This window comes from Parasteatoda tepidariorum, chromosome 7, assembly GCF_982258835.1.
Source record: "Parasteatoda tepidariorum strain Cologne lab strain chromosome 7, Ptep-v5.0, whole genome shotgun sequence".
NCBI classification, from domain to species: domain Eukaryota; kingdom Metazoa; phylum Arthropoda; class Arachnida; order Araneae; family Theridiidae; genus Parasteatoda; species Parasteatoda tepidariorum.
The window spans coordinates 69,094,889-69,120,167 of NC_141761.1; the positions used below are offsets into that span (position 1 = coordinate 69,094,889).

The window sequence follows — 25,279 nt, forward strand, 5'->3', positions numbered from 1 at the left end:
CACCGGTGGGTCACCCCGGCGTGAACGTGTTAAATAATATCAATTACTCCAAACTTAATGTTAAGAAACAGATATTTATTTACAGGAATGTTTGTAACAACATGAACTCGAAGAAGCAGCCCCACTCGGTCTTCTTATACGTCCAAGCTTATCTTTTGTTTTTGGAATATATATTTTGGTCTGATTTGATTTCATTGTTTACTTCTAGTTGATTTAGTTGAAAGCGAAACTTGAATTTCTCTATCCGATTCTTTGACATTTTACCATCCTCTATGAATTTTTTTCTTATCTTTTGACATTTCATCATCCTTTTTCACCCACTCATTATGACTCAATCTCTCGATACTGATCCGTTTTGTGATATCAGGTTCCAGCGTGTTCTTGATGAGGCTCTGAAAATAGCATTATAATTAGATTACAAAGAATGGAATGACGATTGAAGCTATAAGCTCAAAATTGATTATTTCAGACACAAATTGCATTTTTTGTACTGCAAGGAGGAATTCTTGCAAAAAGTGTAGCATTCAGTAAATTTCTGTCACAACAACTACAGGGCTGAAAATTCCCCGAAGAAAGAAAAAACTTGGAAAGTAAAAACTTTTTTCTTTCTAATTTGATATCCACCATTATTTGCTTTTATCCGGGTAACAAATCCCAATGGGAAATCAGCATCCCTAAACCAATACCAATTGGTCCTAGCTTGATATTTTAAACGTCTGGGTATGGTCAAATTTTGGCCTAATTTGATTGTATTTCCCATATTCCACACTAAGTCTTTTACCGGAACTGTATTTGAATGATAACTTACTTGTTTATAGTATAAACTGTTGTTTTCTATTCGGCAATTGACTGTTTGGCTAACCATATGAGATTTGAAAATTTCTATTCAGACCATAAGTTAATTCTCGCTCAAACAAATTTTTTGCAAGAAAGTGCGATTGTTGTACTTTTCATCTAAATTTTCTATAAGAGCAAATAAATGATGCCAGTGAGAGTGTGTTAGTTGCTGCAGAAAATATTTAAAAATGTGTTAAATCAGCGTTGTTTACCCATATTAACAATGATTGTATACTTAGTTACAACCGAAGTCGCAGTCATATTACAGATTGATTATTTTCAATGAGCCATTTAAAGTTGCTATTAATGGTCTGGTAGTCGAAGTCACAGACATATTACTGAATGATTATTGTTTTCAATGAGCCAACATGAGTTGCTATGAATGATCTGATGGTCGAAGTCACAGACATATTACTGAATGATTATTGTTTTCAATGAGCGATTTTGAGTTGCTATGAATGATCTGATAGTCGAAGTCACAGACATATTACCGATTGATTATTGTTTTCAATGAGCCAACATGAGTTGCAAAGAATGATCTGGTGGTCCGCCTATGGAAATCATATCAAAGCTAATATCTCGAGCTGTATAAAAACTGCTGTTGTATCTGATTTAGTAAAAACATATGAGACTTAATTATATCTATAATTAGGTGACCCCTACTAGACGGACACTGAATGTCATAACTTTTTTAATCTATTTTCTGTGGTCTATGTTGATTTCAAATTAGCCTTTTATATTTAAGTATCATTTTTATAATACATAAATTGAAACATTTTACTAATTTGTATTAAGGTGATATTCTATCAAAACATTCAGTTAGCTACCTACCTAATAAAGGCAACTAGTTTCCTTCATTAGACCCAATTATTTATATTTCTCCAATGTTTACTTAACATTTTATAATTATAACGTCTATATGCCAAGGTATGGGCAGTATGGAAGATAATAATTTCATTAACAAGGTTAAAACTTTATAAACGTGTTTTTATGGGTCAAAAATTAATACCCAATGATGGCAACCTTCTCCTATATTTCTATTTAACATAAAAATGCATGGCATAGGACTGTTGTCTTGTTTTTGACCCAAAAATCACATGTTGTAATCCAGTTTTTCGTTTTTTTTTATTTAAATTTTTTTAATATTTTTTTTTATTTTTAACATGAAGATTTAGATTTCTTAGGTTGTTTTCAGCGTAAAATCAATAAGAATTATGAAACTACTGTTTACCTGTAAAAATTTTCTTCACATCGAATTTAAAGGTATTTACCTGCAATATTTATTTATCATCCATTCTTAGTCTTCTCTGCTATCATTACGTTCGTTATTTTGATTAATATTTTAAATTAAAGGCTTAAAAGCTATTCTCGGTGTTTCTTTATGAAAAAGTAATAAATTGATATTACTTTGAAACGCAAAGTTTAATTACAAATGTATTTAAATCAGCATCTAAAATTGTTAACCGTTTTACAATAAACGAAAAGAAAGAAAATATTAAGCTTTGTTTTGACTTAAACTGTGTTCTGTCACCATATTCATTCAAAATAATAATTACAAAGTAGTAAAACAATATTAGAAATTAGCATTTTGCATTATTAGAAAAACTTTTAAGGATTTCTCTTTAGTGACTAAAAAAATTAAAAAATAAATTTAAAAACAAAATTGTAAATGAAGCTGCAATAGTAACCATGGAAAATTATTACGATTTTATGATTGAATATTATTTATTCAGGATGTAATAATTTATTTATCGTCGTGAAACAAAAAGTTATTTAATCAATCATGGGAGTTGGTGAGTGAAGCGAGCAGTAGGTTGGAACCCGTAACATATAAGAAATGGAAAAAATTTCTCATAACTTACTTTAACATCAGAGTTTATAGGACGTCCTGCAGGAAATTTTAATTTTCTTTTTATCTGATATTCGACCATTTTTCTGACGTTACTGTCATCGAAGGGCATACTTCCTGTCACCATTATAAAAAGAACGCAACCCAAACTCCACACATCATACAACATAGGATTATACGGAGTGCCTTGCAGTACTTCAGGAGCGGCGTATGCTGTACTGCCACAATACGTTTGGCTCAGTAGTCTTCGACCACTACCAGAGACTGCAGAAAATAAAAAAAGTTCACTTTCCTTTCGTAGTAATTAAAAAAAGAAATTTGTATCAAACTTCATTGGTCCTTTTGATTACCAGCCTTTAAACTCATGGATAAAAGATTCAAACGTAAATCTTCCTTTTACTGATTTGCCTGAATACAATATTAAAATAATTTACAAGTAATTCAATATTAAAAAAGTTGCAAAATTGGAAATACTTACAGTATTCCAAAACCATTATTTAAAATTCAACTTTTTATTAATATTCCATTTCCTTTCAAGGAAAAGCCAGAATATGAAATTAAAGTTTTTTTTTTGTTGTTAATTTTACAATTAAGTTTTGAGAAAATTTTAGAAAAAGTATTAAGTGAAACTTATTAAAATGAGAAACATACAGCACGTTTATCATTCAAATGTGGCAAATTTTCCTGAAGTAATGGGATTACAGATGGGATTAAGGCAATGGGATTACAGATTTTATTATATTATTTTTATTATATAAGAATTTTCAAAGAATACATTGAATATTAAAGAATATTAAAATGAGAAACTGAGAAAGAATATTAAAATGAGAAAATGAGAAAGAATATTAAAATGAGAAACATACAGCACGTTTATCATTCAAGTATGGTAAATTTTCCTGAAGTAAAATTACCTTAAGGCAATGGGATTACAGATTTTATTCTATTATTTTTATTCAATAAGAATTTTCAAAGAATACAATATATATTTAATTGCATGCATATAATGGAAGCTTTATGTATATGCTGAATGAATTCTATACCTATGTATGTCTTCAATACTTTACATACTTTCAATAGACTTCCATATGTATTTTATTTTATAAACGTAGTTGAACAGCAGACCCAATTTTGGGTTTACGACTACAAGCGTCCACCTCCGTAGCCTTGTAATTTTGTACTCACCCCAGAAGACAGGAGAACTCTTGAATCAAGTATTGAAAGATATTTGCCATCGTGGATTACTTTTTGATGGAATTAACACAAATTCGCGTTGCATGGAGAGGAAAATCACGGAAACCTCCTATGGTTAGCCTGATGGCAAGGAGACTAACCCATGATCCGTCTACCTCTGAGGATATTTTGCGCCAGTACTGCCACTTACGTCAGTCAATAGAAGAGTAGCATAGAATAGAATATCTATGGAAACAACGTTAAAACGTAAACAGTTCAGGGGCTCCGCCTCGTTTACGTAGTTCATGGGGGCCATAAAGAGTAAAGAAGGCATTAAAACCACCAAAAACCAGTTTATTTGTCTACTGGAACCGGAATACAATCGTGTTCCGTTAAGAAATCCTACATTAACGAAATAATAATTATCATTAATACAATTCTCGCAACTAATTTTACTTAGATACCTGTGCTTCTGCAAAATCCAAAATCAATCAATCGAATGTTATCTTCATTATCCAGCATAATATTTTCACATTTGAGGTCTCTATGTGCAATATTGAGGCTGTGTAAATACTGCAATGCTGCCAGCAACTGTTTGAAATAGTGTCTTGTTTTTTTCTCGCTCAAATATCCTTTTTTCTGAAATGTAAAGGCAAATTTTATTTTAGTTTTTGATACATTTTTAAACAAAATAATAATAATGTTTATAATATTTAATAATGTATAATAATAATATTGATTTAAATCGAAATCCTTCCTTTTGCCCAAACTCTAGATTTTGAACCGAAACAACTGACTAATGAATAATAGTATGTACACAGAAAAAATTAAAAGCTAAAATGGGTAAAGAAAAAAAACCTAATTTGGGTTGAAAGGTATTAGATTACCCAATTTGGGTTCATACTAAATTGGATCATGACTCATGTCTGTTTTGGTTAACACTATGTACACATTTTGGGTGCAATAAAACAACATTAACAATAAAATTTCAATATTAATAAATATATGTACATTCAAAAATTATTCATGTTCAAAAATATACCAATTAGCTCAATTTCTATCCAATAATAAATAAATAATTTTCTTTGGAACATTCGGAATTTTCTTTAAAATATTTAAACTGCTCAGGATCTTGATTTGGAACAAAATCAGTATAAAAATATTTCCATGACTTACAAAATTGCTTGAGAATTTACCCCCCTCAATACAAGGAAAAAATTAATGGTAAACATTTTACTGTCCTTCATCATTTGAATTTTCAGGCAAAATAAAAATTCAAAAACAGTCTGGTCCATCTAATACAACAAACAATGAGATTGAGATGCATAAAATCTATATATATATTTCTCTTACACGGCGACAAAAAAAAAGCCTCATTACAACTCCCCGGATGGCAACGCTGGAAATCAACCAATGATTGCCGCTAAAAAAGTCACATGCCAAATCTTGCTCAGGTGGCTCAACATATAGCGCTTTTAAAGAAAAAAAAAATTACTATCAGCTGCGGCAATCTCATAGTATTAAGCTAGGCAGAAGTGAGTAGTCTTTGGCGATAGATCTCTATTTTAGTACTTTGTCGAAAGCGCTTTTTTTCACGAATTTATTTGACGATTTTTGATTTATATCACGAATTTATTTGTTTTATTATTGTTATTAGTTATTCATTGAAAAATGAGTCTCAGTCGTGCTGTTACGCTTTAAGATTTTATACTATAGCACATTTCTAATAGGTTTAATGAATTACATGTCATTTATTTGAATTCAAATTTATTTTAATGACTTAGTATTTACTAAAAAGATGTAATTTTTTTTAAAAATAAAAGTTGTTATATGGATTTGAATGATTGTTTTGAATTCTTAGAATTTTGTGCATTTGCAATGTACCTAAGTTAGTAGCGAGAGAAGCGAGCTTGGTTTTCGAAGCAAACCATTTAAGATTGCGTAGCAATTTTCGGAGGTTGGCGAGCAGGGGGAGCCGCCCACTAGTTTTTAATATTCACGTTAGTTCTGATGAAAAATACGATTTTTTTTACTTTAAAATTTGAAAGAAAAAAAGTGCGTTATTATGTTACGGTTCGCAAAATTTGAAGTTCTGTAGTTGTACATTTATTTATAAATTCTTAAAAAAGGAAAGCTTTTCCATTTTATCAACATACTAGCCGGCACAAGCAATTCTTCAGAAATGTTTGTTTTAAATCACATCCCTGCGTATTTGTACACGGTAAAAAATTTCCGTGTTCGTGCAGTGGAACACCTAGAATGTTCTTTTAAACTACTTAGAATAAAATAGCCGCCACCAACCACCGTTTTTGTTATTTAGTAAAATTAAATTTATAATTACAGTAGGATATGATACACATAAGAAAGGGCAAATTTATTTTTACGAGACAATATAAAATAGAAATCAGTAATTTAGAATTGAATAATTTCTACTTACAAACAATAACTAATATAAAAGAAATTAATAAGGGAAAAGCATGATGAATTACGGAAAACGGGGCAAATCGGAATAGAGTACATTTCCATGTGCAATGCAGAGTTAGATAAAAACTGAGATCATTTACAAATAATAATATGAATGATAATTTATTCCAATTTGGTATAGAACATAAAGAGATTATTGATTAAATTTATTGCAAGAGCTGTGTGTTACGTACCCTTACGTACGTAAGAAGGTCTCCCCTTTCGAGATATTCCATGAAAATATAAACTTTTCTTGGGTAGTTGAAGATTTTAAAAACATGTATGATGTTTTTGTGCTTAATTTTACTCAGGACTTCAATTTCACGAGGAAGGAACTTTGAGGTGAAATCCTGAGAAATTTTTTCTCGGTTAATTACTTTCACAGCTATTTCTTTCCCTTTGTAAGTTGCAAATCTAAAAAAAAAAAAAATAAGAAAAACAATCAATCAATGAAATGATTAAAACTTGGAAAACGTAAAAAAAAGAAAGAAAAAAAGGATATTTAAAAAAGTGCATTTTTCTACACCCATAGATATGATTTTCTTTCCTAATGGCATAAAGCAGAGTAGCTTAGTTCATTCTCATCTTAAGCTGCCAACTGCAGTAGATCACACCAGCAGATCACCGAAGTCAAACATCACTCGCTGCGGTCAGTGTGAGGGTGGGTGGCCACTTGGATTAGTCTGCGTAGGGACCGAGGGTGTGCTGTATTGGCCCTCGTTAAACTGTTCTACCGTAAAGTGCTCAACTTCGCGCGCAGGTCGTCGGGCTACCGAAGCAGGGGTGCCATCCCCTCTGCAAAAGATCAAAATTGTGATGGCATATCTTCGGATCATCCTCAGGGATGTTTCCCTGACAGTCGCCAATAGCCCAGTGTGCAGCTCTAGTGCGACGTAAATAAACTACAACAACAACAGCAGTAGATCACACTTCTAACGAGCTTGTCCGACTCCCCATGCTACATGCTTCTTCCTATTTTCCAACATCCCCCTAGATTTCAAATTTAAATTAGTAGTTATTTTAAAATTTCTTGCATAGTAGTGAGAGAATTCGAACTTACTAAAATGTAACTTATTTTCTTACTTTTGCTACCACACTTTAAGTTTTTTTAGGATCTAAGCAGACCTTGAAGAACTTAACTCATGAGCTACTGACGATGATCTGGAAATCACCCATAATGATGATCGGAACACAATATTTTGTGCATGCGCACACTACTCTACACAGAATTTAGATGGCAGGTCAGATGGCAACGGTAATCTCTGGGTCTCCACACCACGTTATCCAATTGCTCACCCATACTTGAACTTTTTCTATTCTGAAACCACTGGATACATGCCATTAAAATTAATTCCGAAACACAAAGTTCAATCTTATCCGACCTCAGTCTTGACTGAAGCCAGACCCAAGCAGTGTTAGACGAATACTCAATCCAACCACACCGGCTTGATGGCATGCAGAAATTAAAAGAAGCAAAAAAAACTACATTAGAGTTTTAAGACCAATTAATCAACGTTTAAAAACGAAACCATATGTATTGCCTAGTAAAGTAGTGATTACAAAAAATGCGATAAATTATAATGATATATGCATTTGATGTTTCGAAATACTTTAGATTTTTTGCACTCGAATTTTTCTATTTAACGCATTTTACATAGTAGTCTTTTGTTTAATTGTTTTGAGCTTTTACATTATTTACCTTTTTAAAGTCAAACTTTGAAACCAAATATTATTATTGCATTTATATAACTCAAAAAGTTTCAAAACAAAAGGACGAACTCATGTAGTTAAAAGAGTGTGCGTAAGCTCAACACTGATTTTCATATTTCAGATAGGATCATTTTATATGAATTATAAATAAAAAAATTTTTAAAAAAGTGAATAAAAAAGAAACGGATCACCCCAGATAGCTTCTGATCTAATGATGGGATCTTCACATTTTAGAACTCAATTTAATGGTTGAGGAGGTGACCTCAAATATATTGATTAATTTTTACACTCGATATTTTGAGTTACGAAATCTGACTGGAAAACATACTTTCTCTAAATAAACATACCTTCTTTCGACGGATTTGAATCGAATTTTAAAAAACGATTTTTTTAAAATTCGAATTCTCAGGAAATATTTAACCTATTTCGCTCAAGGTTTTCATTTTGTCATTTGAAATCGCATTATAAAACACATAAGAAATTGTATACCTAACAATTCAAAAATTTTAGCCTATTATTAAATAAAATAATAAATACTTTTTTGCTCAGAATCATCTTTAGATGAGCGAATTTTATAATTGCGTGCAAAACCTTTTCAACTTGTTCTGAAAGTTATCGAGAGATGTTAAAATTCGGAAAAAGTAAGATTTACATTAAAAGGACCAAACGTTGGATCGCTCTCCTGACCAAACTATTAATTTACGACCATATTTACTGGATTGCGGCTACTTCCTATATTTTTAGAGATCCGAATTCATCGGAAAAAAGCTATGTTTATTCAGAGAAAGCATTTTTTTGTATTCTGATTTTGTAACTTAAAATAGTATACTTAATTAGTATACTTCAGGGCCCCCTTTCAAACCATGAATGTTGAGTCCTAGAACGGGAAGACCCGATAATTATATGTAAAATATACAAAAACTTATTAAGGGTGGTCCATTTAGTTTATTTTCTTTTCTCTCTGTACTTCAGCAAAACCCAATTTGTTATCGCATCTTATGATACATAAAAGAAATCCTTTTATACTTAATATTTTTATAGCTTTCTTATATATTAGGGAATTTAAATTTCCAACGCACACCTGGAGAATGACCTTTCGTCATACAGGCATCTAAAGGGCAAATTTTGTTGACCACTCTTTCAGGGGCACCATATTAGGTGGGCCAGTGTTGCTCCCACAGTAAGGACGCATAGAACAGAGAATATCCATGCCTTTCCAGGGATTCGAACTCAGAATCTTTCTGATGCAATGCCAGGACCCCTACACTGGCCAGTTGGTTATTAGTGAATATTGTTTGTGATTTCCGAGATAAAAAGCTCACCTAACAGCAGAATAGGATCCCTCACCGAGAACTCTTCCGATTTTAAATCCGTGATGTGCTAGGTCTTCTTCTGACGTTTTCGTTAGCGATTTTTCTTTAGTTGCTTGCTCTAGTTTTTCCTTTAGCTTTTCTTTTGAATCAGCTTCGTCACTTTTCTTCATGTGTGCTAAGAAATCCATCTTGAACAATAATTACTTGAACTAGCAGCCAAGAAGCTATTTAAATTTTCTGAAACTATATATACCTCTACCAACATAAAGCAAATCGGCTGGAGTACATGACTTCTGAGAAGAAAAAAATCTGACTAATATTTAAGAGCTGCTAATTGTATATTGATTACAAATTTGTCTTTGTATTTCTTTACTTGCTGCTTTTGACGAATAGCTTAGTCCAGCCTTTAGTTTAATGGTTTTTAAATCAATTATAAACTCATACATCACGCTGTACTTTGTCAGTCAATTGAAATCTACAAATATGAGCCTACTAGAGTTTTTGTAAATAAATTAAAAAATTTTGAATAAAAGTCGGTATAATTTTTCAGTTTATTTTTTTTTTTAAATTGGGTATACTATAGCCTACGTCACAGGTCGTGTTATTCCTACTAAATTTAACTAGTAAACAGCATTTTCTGCGAACCTGATTTCTAGCAACAAGTAAACATTAAATGAAGTGTGTTGTTATAAGTCGCTACTCGGCAGGTTGGAATTGTTTTAGTCTAGTTCCTTTTGAAATAGTTTATTTTGTTGTTTTATCTAAGTTTACGAATTTAGTAAACATATTTAAAACTCAGGTTATTAATTAAACAAAAAGGTAAATGTTATTCCTAGTAAAATTTTCGAAGTGGAAGCAGTTGTGTTTTTTTCATATTATACCCAATTGGGTATAATATGAAAAAAACACAACTACTTCGATTTAGTAGGAACAACATATGACGCAATGCTAAACGAATGGAATTTAGTTGTTGTTTATTTAGTTATTGTTATTAGTAGTTGTTGTTATTTGTTTTAGTTGTTGTTGTTTATTTAGTTGTATTTAGTTTCAATAACTTTTCTTTATAATGCAATAAAATCTGGCGAGCAGCTATTTAAACGATCGAACACTTCGTTTGTTTATTTGTGGCTTGAAGTTAGGCTCGCAGAAAATGCCGTTCATGGGTTGAATTTAGTAGGAACAACACAACCTGTGACGTAGGCTATATTATACCCAATTGTCCAAATAGTCTATATACTTCTGTTAAAAAACTTATTACCTGCTCGTGTGTTAAGTTTTATTTAAAAGCATAAATCTTTCCTATCTTAACTATTTTCGAAACTTAAACATTTCGCTGGTGGAAGCGATAAAATCATTAATGTATTCCAAGTAAATTCATTTGTTTTCTTTATTTCTTTTCAATCTGATTAAATAAAAAATTAAATAAAAATTTTGAATTTACTTGCGCTGGCGAAAAGGTTAATTAGATGTTTTTCTTTTATTTTCTAGTTTTCCATTTTAATTTGGAGTTGAGAAACTTTCTACTAAGTAAGTAATTTCCTTATTGTATAATGCATTCTTCTGATCCTCTAAAAAAAAAACGGTTAGCTAGCATGAGCAGTAAAATAATTAACATTTTAACGTTCAATGCAGTTTTATTTATTGTAGTTGATTGGAGAATCAGTAGAAGCAGTAAACTCCACTAATCAAAAAATATGGCCAAAAATAATTTTGAAGGAATAACGGGATTTTCAAGTACTAGAACACAATCTTAATTGTTAAAACGATGTGTCTTTAATATATTAATACTTTTTGGTTAGCCAGGCTCAAGGAAATTCAACTATATTTTTAATTATTTTATTTTATTTTATTTTATTTTATTCATATTATGTGGTTAAAAAAGTAAATATTATTTAAAAAAAAAAAACAAAAATGGTAGGCATAGATCGATATTTTCTGACAACTTTTCGCTTGCGTCCAGCTTATCGAAAAGTACCTTATCATTGATTAATGGCGAATACTTACTAAGTTAAGCGAGCAGTGATGGCTCAGGGGATAGAGCGTTCGCCTTCCAATGAGGTGAACCGGGTTCAAATCCCAGCGATGGCAGGTCGATACAAATTCCGCACGCGGCGCGCACGGACCACAGTGCTGACGTAAAATATCCTCAGTGGTAGATAGATCATGCGTTAGAGTCCCCTTGCCATCAGCCTAATCGTGGGAGATCTTCCTGGTTTTCCTCTCCATGCAACGCAAATGCGGGTTAGTTCCATCAAAAAGTCCACGGTAGCAAATTTCTCCCAATACTTGATCCAGGACTACCCTTGTCTTCTAGATCGGGTTCAAAATTACAAGGCTACGGAACTGAACATCGCTTGTCGTTAACGCAAAATTGGATAGGCTGTTCAACGACGGTTATAAAATACAACATCGGAGGAAAATAATGAAATTTATTTTTCGATTTTCTGCGAAACAAATAGCTGTGAAATTCAAAGGAAGTTTCACTTTCAGTTGATTGATTGTAAAATTGATTTTTGTGTTATATTTTAATATAACACAATTAATAATAATTTATTTTGTGTTGTATTTCAATATTATAATACAGTTAAACTATTTGTATTTAACTATTAAAATATGGTAAAATTCACCGTGTTTCCGGCTTTATGGAAACACCAAAATACACGGCTTTGTTAATGACTTTGAAATTAACAATAAAATATTATTTTAGAACATGTGTTAAACTTAGGCAAATGTGGTAAAATTTGGAAATTTTATCATGATATCTTAAAGGATAGCAATAAAACCATTTATTCAGTAAAATTTACTTTTAGGTTTTATATTTTTTAACAAATGTGTGGCAATAAGAATTGTAATTTTTAAAACCAGAATTTCCAGTAAAGCATTACCACATTAAAGGAAATTATTGCCATATTAATGGTTAAAATACCAGGGCTAAAGGGCTGGTTCACTCCTTTGAAGTATCTTTCGCCGCGCCGATCCTCCGACGTCACTCTAGTGACGTCACTTTGGCGCAAAGCTCGCACTTTTACTTCAAGAACGGAGCGTTTGGCCTTACTAGCTCTCACTAATATTGGATCATTTCTTTTTGCGAGATATTCTAAGACATTTGTTATTTTCTATAATGACTTTCCTCAGTTTTTGCAGTGAATTTACAAGAATTTAAAACTATTATCGAAATGCCAGTTTGCGCGATTGCAACTTGAAAAAATTCTGAAATAAAAACAAAAGGAAAAAGTATAATTTTTCGCGTGTTCCCTAAAGTAAATGAACAACTATGTAAAGAATGGATTCCGAAATGACACAGTTAATATAAAACAGCAATACGTTTATTCTGTCGTAAAGAACTTTTATAAAAATTCATTATCTAAATAGAAACCGCCTCGTTACTTCATAAAGAAAGGCAGGTGAAAATAATTAAAAAATAGATAAAGTCAAAGAAAATTAAAATGCAAGTAAAAAGTATAAATAAAATATATAGTATATAGTTGAAATTCTCCTAATTTCATAACATATTTTTTAATGTAGTTATTCTAAATATTTATGATTTTTTTTAAAAATTATATTCTCTTCAATTTAAATATCTATAAATTATATCATCGTAAATTTAAATGTCTATAAACAATTGTAAAATTTCTAATGTCATTATGAACCAAAGTTATTATTTTGTTTCAGTAATTAGCGTTTAAGGTTGATGTTTCCTAATGATTAAGTATGAACAAATTGCTATTAACGACATATTTTAAAATCAGGGATTCTAAATTTAACTTAACTTATCTTTACAAAAGAATATGTAGATAAAAAAAGTGTCGATATATGCCTTCATTTTTCTTAATAGTTAAAGTTAAATTTGAACTTTTTAAAATAAAGTATTTATCGTGTTATTTTCACCAACTAGCAAAACATTTTCATAAGTTTAAAATGGTATTTTTTTAATATAATAACCAAGAAAGTTTTTTTTTTTGAACTATGCTTATGAACGGAAATAATGTGTTAATTACGTAAAGTTTGAAAGCTAATAACCAGAAAAAGTTTAACTTATTTTTACAAAGAGAAAGATGCAAAGTTATCATATCTTTGCTTGCGATCTCCGAGATCTGGGGACACAGTGACGTCATGAGGAGGGAAATCGTAGCTTCAGCTCTAAGAGCGGAGTGAACTAGCCCTTGTATTCTCTTTAGCCCTGGTATTTTAACAGGGCTAAAGAGAATAGTTAAAATACAGCATATTTTGGTTTTTTGCTAGAATTATGGAAGCGTTTTTTTTTTTTTTTTTAATTTTCATTACTAGAAATGTCTTTACGATACAGTACATTAATTTTACCAGAACTATTTTCCGTACACCATTCATAAGAAAATAGATTAAAATATATTAGTATCCAATCAGCAGTGAACCCAGCTAGAATCACGAAAAAAATCTGAAAAGGATATCTGCTTCTCATCTATTGATTGTGCCGAGATAGCCAGGGCGCTAAGCTCTTGTTCGCGAGAACGGGGGTTCGAATTGCCCCTGTAGTAAAGGGTGACTGGTGTAAGATAAATCTGTCTGGTTATAAAGTCCTCCATGTTTCCATAACAAATTATACCTCGGGGGGTACTGAATTGGAGATTGATCTATCTCTAGTTCAGATCAAAATTACCATCTATGGTTGAATGAATGCATGTATGAATGAGTCAACCCTATAAACGGGTATGACGCATGGGTGAGGTGGAAGTCGAATTCTCGGCTATAGATGGCGCCACTGGAAAACAAGAACAATTGCCCCCTTTGCTTTAATGGCCTACTGCTACAACAACATCTATTTATTGTTGTTTCTATCGGTTTGTTGAAGGGGGCAAAGATGAGCCGAAGGTATACCCCATCTTTTGTAGTATTTATTTGTTTTACTACGTAATTTTCTCTCTATAATAAAAAAAAACATTAGCCCCTCTGTCGTCGCTGTTCTGGATATTCGAATTTACTAACATTACATTCAGTTTTGCTGAGCAAAAAGTATAAGACTTAAAACCTGAACTCACAAAGGTGTGTAGAAGAATGCACAGTGAGTATGATCAAACAAAAAAACACTCCATAATTGCTTCGAGAATTATTAACTGTTAAACTTGTAATAATTATCGAAAAAATTCTAGAATGTTTTAATTATTGAATCCTCGCACTTTCTATATACTTTTCCTCACATCTTCGCAAATTTAAGTTTTTAAATCCAATAGTTTTTGTGCAACAAAACAAAATGTAACATAAAATTGAACACACGAAACAGCGGCGGATGGGCCAACGATTCTTACGATATTTTACTACAGAGAGATTCTATTTGGCTACTTTTTGAGTTTACGCATCGCAGGAGTTCTAAATTGGGTACTTGAAACTAATAATATGGTCATGTCTAATCTAGTGGTTGTACATGGCGGGTTACTGTTACAGCTTTTAAGACTTTATAATCATTCTGAATAAATTTTCGGATCAGATTTAATTGGATACCTTCAAGCGACGTCACACGCGTGCATCGAATTTGATTGGTTGACACATGCGCGATGTCGCTTTCAGGTATGCAGTTGTTCTTGCAATTAAACATATGGCTGCGTCTAAGCACGTGGTTGTGCATGGCATGTCGACTAAGCTTTAGATCTGCAATATGGTATGCTACAGATTTAAGACTTGGATTTATTAACCTCCTTTAAATCAATTTGCAGCAATACCTACAAGTCACGTCACGCGTGTGTATCGAACCTGATTGGCTGATCCCCGCGTAACGTCGCTTGCAAGCATTCAATTTAACTGAAAAACATAGACTTTTTCAAAAACAATTTTGTCCCGCAGTGGACTGATCGTTAAGACACGGTTCCCAGCAGATCACCGAAGTCAAGCATCACTGACTGCGGTCAGTGTGCGGGTGGGTAACCACTTGGATCAGTCTGCGTAGGGACCGAGGGTGGGCGGTATTGGTCCTCGTTAAACTGTTCTACCGTAAAGTGCTCGACTTCGCGTGCAGGTCGTCGGGCTACCGAAGCGGGGGTGCCATTCCCTCTGCAGAGGATCAAAATTGTGATGGCATGTCTTCGGATCGTCCTGAGGGATGTTTCCCAGACAGTCGCTAATAGCCCATTGTGCAGCTCTAGTGCGACGTAAATGAACTACAACAACAACAATCAAAAACAATTTATATTTTATTCCCTTAAACTTCTTATCTCTTCGCACACACTTTATAATATTTATTTTTATGGGCCATATAAACACTTATGGTACTTTAATGAACCATATAAACAATTCTGTAGCAATCTCCGCTGACCAATTCGTGTCTCTGTTACCTAAAGTCTTGTAAAAATAATTTTTTGTTGTGATGTGACTTAATTATTGGTTGGTAGACTTTCTCTCCTGCAAAGTGACCCAAACTATCTTGCATATAAAATATTAAAACTTGCTCTTTAAAGGAAAACTCTCTTGACTGTCGTGAAGAAATGGCTAGATTGGAAACTATGAATGATATTATAATTTCTAACTAATAGCAATTTTTATTATTAAATTAAAATTTTTAGTGTGTAAATATCTGTCCATAGTAAAATATTTCACGAAGAAAAAAATTTGAGAAATTTTAAATATAATAAATTTTATTAAATGTTTTAGATCATTGTAATTTAAACACTGTTTAATTTTTTTTTTTAAAATTAATCTTGGAAATAAGAAATTTTTTACCTGAGAATAATTTACAATTACTATGAGTAAATCGACATTTAAACACGGATTTAAAATATTATTATTATTAACTAGATTCACTTTGTTTCACTAGCAAAGATTACACTTTTCTTTTCAGAATTTAGAAGCACCTTTAATCAGGAAGTTTGCCACGAGCATGCAAACGACTCTGCACGGCGCTAAACTAATCAATTGCTTTAACTGTATTACATTATTTAGCAGGTGCGTGATACGTGAGATTTCCTGAATTTATTGATGTGACCCTCCGGCACAAACATTTGAAGACCACTACTTAACATTATTTCCGATTTCGAGTATTAAGATTCTCATAAAAACAAAAACAAAAACAAAAAACAAAAACAAATTTCTTTTATTATGTCAAACCATGGAAATTTTTTTATGCCCAGAATTCCCTTATTTATTCAGTAACTAATCAATGTTTAGAAATAGTTTTTGTTTCCTTTATTCATTGAAAAATGTTCTATTGAACTTTGTTAAGGTTGTAAGTATTTTTAAGACTTCTTCTATATTTACAGTTTTAAAAGTTCAAGTTTTAATAATACTTAAAAAACATTGACATTTAAAATTCGTTTTCTAATTTCAATAGAACAATTTCTTTGAATAAAATAAAACATAAATTATTCAAAATATTAATTAGTTACTAAATAAATAATGACATTCTGCACACAGAAAAAAATATGGTAAAATTACCGTTCTTTACGGTACAATGACATTTCTGGTTAAAAAAAAAAAATCTTAATTTTGATTAATAAAACTTAAATATACGATATTTAAACCTTTTATTTGGTAATTTTTCCATCCATATTGTAACTGTTTACCAGAAATTCTAGTTTTCAAAATTTTAGTTCTTATAAGAAACTGAGAAGTAGTACTCAGAAGTAAATTTTACCGAATAAATGGTTCTTATGTTATGATCTAAAGTATCATAATAAATTTAACCAAATTATGCCACATTTATTAAATTTTATTGCGCGTTTTAAAACCAAATTTTATTGTCAATTTTATCGAAATGTTTAGCAAAGCTTTTCTGTAAAAATTACCGAGCTTTTTGCTCTTTCTATAAAGCCATCAAGACGATAAATTTTTACCATAATAAGGTCATTTTGACTTTCCATTACTTTTTCTCTCAGTGTGTACACGGACAATAGTTCTCCTTGACATGGTAGAATTAAAAAAAAAATTCTCTTTGAAGGGGACTTTTAAGGTTGTATTGCTGTCAGCTCTTTTCATTGAATCAAAAAAATTTCTATTTTATTTTCAAATAAAATTTCCAGAAAAAAAGTGGTAAACACCTAGCTTTTTTTGTCCGTTTTTTTCTGTTAGCTACCACTCGTTTTAGTTTTAAAAAAATATATAGGAGCAGCATGGTTTCAGATATATATGTTACGGGGAAACACCGAAATCTGGAGAATGTCGACATTCACGTAGTCGCTTGGTGTATGTCCGAAATATTTGCTAAATACCCTTATTTCTGACTCTCACCGGTGAATGTTAACAATCACATAGTCGCTTTGGTGAATGTCCGAAACATTTGTTATATCCAATTTTATATTAATTTATTCGTTAATATTATTATATTTATTTGATATATTTATTCTATATTTAAATACTTACTGATGATAGATTAGAAGAAACATCAGTGTTTGGAGTATCGGGCAAGTATATACCGGGCATTGGCACTTGACCTCAAAAAAAAACATCAGTGTAGGGTATACCGGGCAAATATATACCGGACAGTGGCACTTAACCTTAAAAAACCATCAGTGAAGGGTATACCGGGCAGTGGCACTTAACCTTAAAAAAAACATCAGTGTAGGGTATACCGGGCAAATGTATACCGGGCAAGTGGCACTTAACCTTAAAAAACCATCAGTGTAGGGTATACCGGGCAATGACACTTAAACTTAAAAAAAACATCAGTGTAGGGTTAAAATATCGAATAAATGCAATTATATCCAAGAATAAATTCATATCAAATTGAATGTAATAAATATTTCGGACATTCACCAAAGCATATCTGTGATTGCCGACATACACCGGTGAGGGTCCGAATGTACAAGAATGTAATGAAATATTCGATCTTTCACCGACGTATTTGGTGTTTGTCGACATTCACCGGTGAAAGTCAACAACCACCGATTTCGGTCTTTCGCCGTGACATATACATAGATCTTAATATTATTAATATATTTCAGTTGATCGATAGGAATATCTTGTTCATTGTAAAAAAGAGTTTCTCAAAATTGAGCGAAAATGCGTCAAAATTGCTCTGAAACAAATACAGCCGTATTTGCCCCAATGCTTGATCCAGCCATGTCCTTGTCTTCTGGTTTGAGTTCAAAATTACAAGACTACGGAGTTTTCGCATGGTTAGTCGTAAACTCGGAGTTGAGTCGGCTGTTCAAAGCCGGTTATGAAACAAAATAGAAAGAAACTCATTGTACTTCAACCAAGTAAGAAATACAAATAGTCCGTTTTATGATTCATTTAAAGTTGTCTTTTCACAAATAGAAATGGAAAACATCTTCTGCGACTTATTTCCCAGTTCTATTCTTACGGGTAAATTGAACTTTAAAATATCTCTAATAACAGTTTAAATCAATTTCAAACGCAGTATAAATTTGCATCAAAATATTCTGTGCTTTCGGATACCAAAGTTGTACGAATTAAATCAGCAAAACTTTGATAATTTACATCAATATTACAGATAACTGTTTCCAGTGTATATAAACTTCAATTAAATTTTGAGGTTTATTAATTAGGAGCTCCCGACCTTTTTGAGTTTCAGGCTCAGTTTAACATAGAAAATCTGCGTTATTATTTAAATCCGTGAACTTAATTGTAGAAAATGAGCTCAATTATTGAATTTAAATGAAATTATATATATAGTTCAATTTGCATTTATTAAAGCAAAATCTTTAAGTATTGGGGGGACCGGAAAGTAATGCCGTTTGGGTGCATTTGATATTTGTTACCAAGATTTAATTTTTAATCAATAATGAATTCAGCCTCTTTAGCAACAACTTTTCAATGACGGATCAAAAATGAATCGAAAGAAATGAATTGGTTTTTAGGACAAATGCGCTGAAACGGCATTACTTTCCGGTCCCCCCAATATATTCTACAATTCAGAAAAATAATGCGCATTATGTTTATCTTCCAACTTAGCTGTAGTAGATGCGCTTAATATAAGTAAAATTTTATTCTGATAATAGAAAAAGTAATATTCTGAAGATTGAATCATGAATTATTAGGATATATAATTGAATGTGTATCTATAAAAACAAAATCTTTAAGTAATTCCATAATCATGAAAAATGATAACATAACTATTTTCATCGTTCAATTTAGTTGTAACGAATGAGCTCGATTAATTTAAAAGTGAATACTGATACTAGAAAAAATAATGTTCAGAAAATTTGTTTTAAAGAATACATTCGTTCAGAAAATGTTCGATTTAGTTGCAGAAAATGTGCTCGAGTAATTCAGAAGTGAATACTGATACTAGAGAAAATAATGTTCAAAAAATTTGTTATTCAAAATACATACGTTCAGAAAATGTTCGATTTAGTTGTAGCAATTATGCACAATACATTTAAAAGTAAATGCTGACACTAGAAAAAATAATGTTCAGAAAATTAGTTATACAGAATACATACGTTCAGAAAATGTTCGATTTAGTTGTAGCAAATGTGCACAATACATTTAAAAGTGAATACGGACACTAGAAAAAATGAAAATTTGTTATACAGAATACATACGTTCAGAAAATGTTCGATTTAGTTGTAGCAAATGTGCTCGATACATTTAAAAGTGAATACTGACACTAGAAAAAATAATGTTCAGAAAATTTGTTATAAAGAATACATACGTTCAGAAAATATTCCATTTAGTTGTAGCAAATGTGCGCGATACATTTAAAAGTGAATACTGACACTAGAAAAAATAATGTTCAGAAAATTTGCTATAAAGAATACATACGTTCAGAAAATGTTCGATTTAGTTGCAGCAAATGTGCACGATACATTTAAAAGTAAATGCTGACACTAGAAAAAATAATGTTCAGAAAGTTTGTTATAAAGAATACACTCGTTCAGAAAATGTTCGATTTAGTGGTAGCAAATGTGCTCGATACATTTAAAAGTGACGATACTAGAAAAAAAACTTGAATGGTGAATTAAAAAGGAATAAGAAATATATTTCCATGTGTGTCTGCTGAAATTATTAAGTGTGCGTCACAATTTTGAAAAATAGCCATGTTCATCTTTCAACTTAATCGTAGTCAACTCTCTCGATGATGATAATAGAAAAAGTAATGTTCTGAAATATATTCTGAAGACTTAACAATGAGTTAGAAGGAAATAAAAAATATATTTCATTATGTATCTATTAAAATTAAAATATATCAGTATATTCGTGTTTTTCCTAAAAGAAATTAAATATTAAAAAAAGGTGATTTAATATCGATTGTAATAAAAGCGCGACTGGGATAAAATTAGATTTCTTTTAAATATCAAATATCAAGAACTATCGCTAAATTATTGTGTTATTTTACAAGAGAGGTATTAATAAACACTTCTATTTAAATTCCGTCCATATACGGCCATCACATGAAAATGGATTTTCTAGATCCCAAGGGAAAATTAAAATCATCTTTTCTGGGGTATGGAAAGTAAAACACTACAGCCATTGCAATTAGGGGTAAGTGCACTTGAGAATCCCAAGAGATCCACTCAATCCCTATTCAAGGTCAACTACATTTGGATAGAAAGCGCTTTTCTGTTAAGTTTCAAATCGCCAAGCTTTGATGATAAAGGAAAGTGTATAATTACACTCAGGTAAGCTTTTAACGCCAATTAAATACGTGATGAGAACGACACGAAACGAGAATAATTCTAAACCTGCCAAAGTATTTAGTCCTTAACTAAAAGTTGTGCGATAAATAATGACGTTGACGCATTTGCCTTTGAAGCTGACTTCTAAAAAATATCCATCTTTAGAATCATCAAGCACAGATAATAGAAAAGACATCACATCACTTATCTGCGAAGTGTATTTGAGGATATAAAAGTATACTTCCGTATAATCATTATTTTAGCTTTAATAGTGTTTATAATTAACGTAGTAGAGAGATGCGTTTTATCAACTAAAAACGACCAACTCTTTTTCCCTTCCGTCTTCGAATATTTTTCGAGATCATCCTTATAATAAAGGAGATAAAACTTGTTTCTCCGAACACATAACTCAACTCGGAAGACAAGGGAGCTGAATAAAGTAATAAAATAAATTATTTTTGAATTTTTTTGAAATTTTTTTTTGTGTGTGCTGATTGTAAAAGAAAACCACGGCCTACTCCCATGGTTATCGCTGATATTAAAGCCTTAATTTGTTTTCATGCCCCTAGGATACCTACATGTGCTGAGAAACAGACTATCGAACCTTATCTGAGCTAGAATATTGGAACCATAAGTATCATAAACGAGCTTATAATCGTTTAGTCCCTTTCCATCCTTTTAATTTCATTTGTTAAAAAAAAAGAAAAAGAACAAAAAGAAAAGTTTTTTAGAAATGAACAAAAGAGTTAAAATTATTATTAATTTTTTAATCTAAATGAGAGATTACGAAGAAATACAGAACTTTTTCGAATTATAAGTTGCACATTAAGGTAATTCGAAAATCGATGTATAGTTTTTCGTCGCAAACTTTAAAGAACTTAGTTTAGCAAGTCCGCAATGTTAATTTAGCAACTGTATAACAAATTTCGTCAAAATTGGAAATAATATTATTGGTACGACGGATCTAGTAGTGATGAAATATCAGAAAATATACACAGCCAGAAATTAACTTTTAAACTGTCTCAATTTTTTTAACTTGTAGCATGTATGTTAACTAATAACTATGTTAACTAATAACATATATTTCATTGCATAATTCAATGTTAAAAATCTGACTTACAATAGTAAAACGTGTAAATATTGTGAAGAAATGTAGGAAAGAAGTACGTCAAAATTTCTGGCATGCGTTGAAATTTAATATAAATAGTAAAAAATATTTTTCTTCATCTTTGTTCCAATAGCTGTGTATAAAACAAACTTCAAAGTTTTTATCGATCATCACATTTTTACTCGTAATTCAAATTTCATCGATACTATAACCATATGCTTTTCCAATAACTTAAAAAGCATCTGCATCCTAATGTGTATTGATTTTATTTTCAAATCAAGAAATCGACCATTTTCATTTCAACTACAACGCAAATGAAAGTTAAAATAAGTTTTGTAAAAGAAAAAGTTAAAATAAGTTTTGTACCATAAAGAGGAAAAACTATACGATTATTTCTTTCTTTCTCTCTCTCCCTCTCTCTCTCTCTCTCTCTCTATATATATATATATATATATATATATATATATATATATATATATCAGAGTTGGTCAAAAATGTAATCGATTACATTTTTTTATTACAGCTGTAATCATGATTACAATTTTGATTACAGTAATCAATTACTTGTAATCATGATTCCAAGTAATTGCGATCACAAGTAATCACAACAAAAACGATTACGAGTAATTATGATTACAAGTAATCAAAATATATGATTACATGTAATCATGATTACATGTAATCTAAATACACGATTACAAGACTATTGTATTCTTATAAATGATTATATTTTACAGTAGATAGTAGAATGTATTTTATAATGATACATTTTGCACATATTAACATGTACTGCATTTTGTACGTATTTGTATACGTACAAATGAATGTAACTAAAATGTATGTACATATGATTTTATCTAGTGCATATGTTCAGACATTTTAGTTTCACACATATGTACATACACTTATATTGTAGGTATAAAATATATGTACGTATGTATATAGATAATAATTACGTATGTATGTGCAAACAATGTAGACATGTACATTTATACACAATGAATATATGCATTTTATGCAAATATTTGTGTATGTAAAATGTATATCTATGTTCATCTACGCATGAATATACAAGTACGTGTATACATACATACATTGTCTGTACAATGTATGTCCCATGCATGCATGTGCAATTTATTTATGAACAGTATAATATATGTATGCATGTACAATATAGGTATATCTGTATGATGTACAATATATGTATGTATACATGTACATGATATGCATGTCCAGTGTATTTATGAACATGTACATAATATGTTCATGCTCAATGTATGTATCCAAATATGCATAGTACATTTGTGTACGATTGTACGTACATTGGGCGTATTTATATTTTACATATATTCATACATACATTCGACATGCATAACGTACGTACATACACACATTTGAGATGCATATATTGTACAGATGTATATACATATAGCGTACAGATATATATTCATATAATGTACATATGATGAAATGAACATATAATGTTCATATAATGTACATATGTGTATACATATACAGTACATATGTGCATAAATATATTGGGCATAATTCTTTCGTACAAATTTTGCATGTGTACATGCATGCTATCCCTATCTATGCATATGGTGCAATGTATATATGTCCAAAGAATGTATCCACACATATACAATACACGTATGCTCCATGTATGCATATCCATATGTGCTATATATGCACGTACAATACATGAATATATGTACATACATTGTACATGCGTACATACATTACACGTATACATATGTACATTACATTTATGTATAAATATGTGCACAATGCAATAAATAAAATGCATGTAAGTTAACTTTTAATGACTCAAGCTAGTTAAATGACAAAATCAAACGATATTTAAATTTAGTTTTCAGCTTTAATTGTTCTATATCATTTTGAAATTCTCTGAATAAAAAATTATTTTCAGGTATTTTCATGAAATGTTTGACAATACAGATTTATTTTTTTTATAGCATAATACATGTTTCATAGAAATTTTTTAAATGGTAAGAAAAACGGTAAATTTTATTTGTGGAATTAATATTTAGAAATTCAAAATAAAATTATCGTTTGCTTTCTAAAAAATATGAGGTCGAATTTCATATGCCTTAGAAAAAATTTTAAAACAAATTTTAATAACTTTACTCATGTAATTTTTTTTAATGTATGCACAATGTATGTGTATATTGTAATTACATATATTTAAATGTACGCATGTATTTGTACATTACTTGTAATTATGTACATGTATACGTTGTATGTACATGCGTACATTGTGCATATAACTATATTTTTGTGCATCCATGCATTACATGCGCATAAGTATTAACAAAATATGTAGTTATACAAGTACATACGTAAGTTGTACATAAGTACATACTTTGCGTGCACATATATCGATGTACATATAAATATGCATGTATACATGTACGCATTTTATTTACGCAACTATGTGCATATATTACACCTTTAAATAAAATTCTTACATATTGTACGTAAATACGTACAATTTTATATACATACGTACATTGTATATACGTGCTATTATCGTAAATTTATACAATATATGTACTTAAGTACATCAAAGCATGCAAACGCATAAACATTATTTTCATATACGTTCATACATACATTGTCTATGTATACAAAGATACAAAACATTGCCTTTTTGTACAAACTAACATACATGCGTACATTATAATAAATGCATAATTATATGTACTAAGCATATGCGCATTGCATTAAGTATATTACAATATAATTACGAGTATTGTACGTACAAACAACGTTTGTGCATACATTATATATATAGGAATCGCAAATTGTACGTTCATGCGTACGTACATTCTATGTACATAAAAATATGTAAACGCATGAATACTTACATAAAAAATTTGTCTATAGTATACAATCGTAATAACTTGTAATCGTATAGTTTGATTACAAGTAATCACAATTACATGCAATCAAATTACATGTAATCATGATTACATGTAATCATATATTTTGATTACTTGTAATCATAATTACTCGTAATCGTTTTTGTTGTGATTACTTGTAATCGCAATTACTTGGAATCATGATTACAAGTAATTGATTACTGTAATCAAAATTGTAATCATGATTACAGCTGTAATCAAAATTTTTTGAAAGTTGTAATCACGATTACAAGTAATTGATTACTTGTAATCATGGTTACAAGTAATTGATTACTGTAATCAGAATTGTAATCATGAATACAGCTGTAATCAAAATTTTTTGAAAGTTGTAATCACGATTA

General features: G+C 30.6%; 1 protein-coding gene across 1 annotated transcript; it reads right to left on the reverse strand.

Annotated features, from left to right (window-relative positions):
• Positions 1-62: 62 nt before the first annotated feature.
• LOC107447210 (testis-specific serine/threonine-protein kinase 1) lies at positions 63-9,689 on the reverse strand. Its single transcript, XM_016062067.4, has 5 exons — positions 9,352-9,689; positions 6,514-6,733; positions 4,321-4,495; positions 2,700-2,950; positions 63-392 (listed from the first exon to the last, which is right to left on the reverse strand). Exons 1-5 carry the CDS (start codon positions 9,528-9,530, stop codon positions 261-263), a joined length of 957 nt encoding a protein of 318 aa, XP_015917553.3. The 5' UTR covers positions 9,531-9,689; the 3' UTR covers positions 63-260.
• Between the last annotated feature and the right edge of the window lie 15,590 nt (positions 9,690-25,279).

Excerpts from the sequence above, each read along its gene's own strand:
- LOC107447210 (XM_016062067.4), bottom strand. The coding sequence starts at position 9,530 with ATGGATTTCTTAGCACACATGAAGAAAAGTGACGAAGCTGATTCAAAA. Across the intron at positions 6,734-9,351 it reads GGATCCTATTCTGCTGTTAG|ATTTGCAACTTACAAAGGGA; the intron begins GTGAGCTTTTTA and ends TTTTTTTTTTAG. Across the intron at positions 4,496-6,513 it reads ACCTTCTTACGTACGTAAGG|AAAAAAGGATATTTGAGCGA; the intron begins GTACGTAACACA and ends TTTACATTTCAG.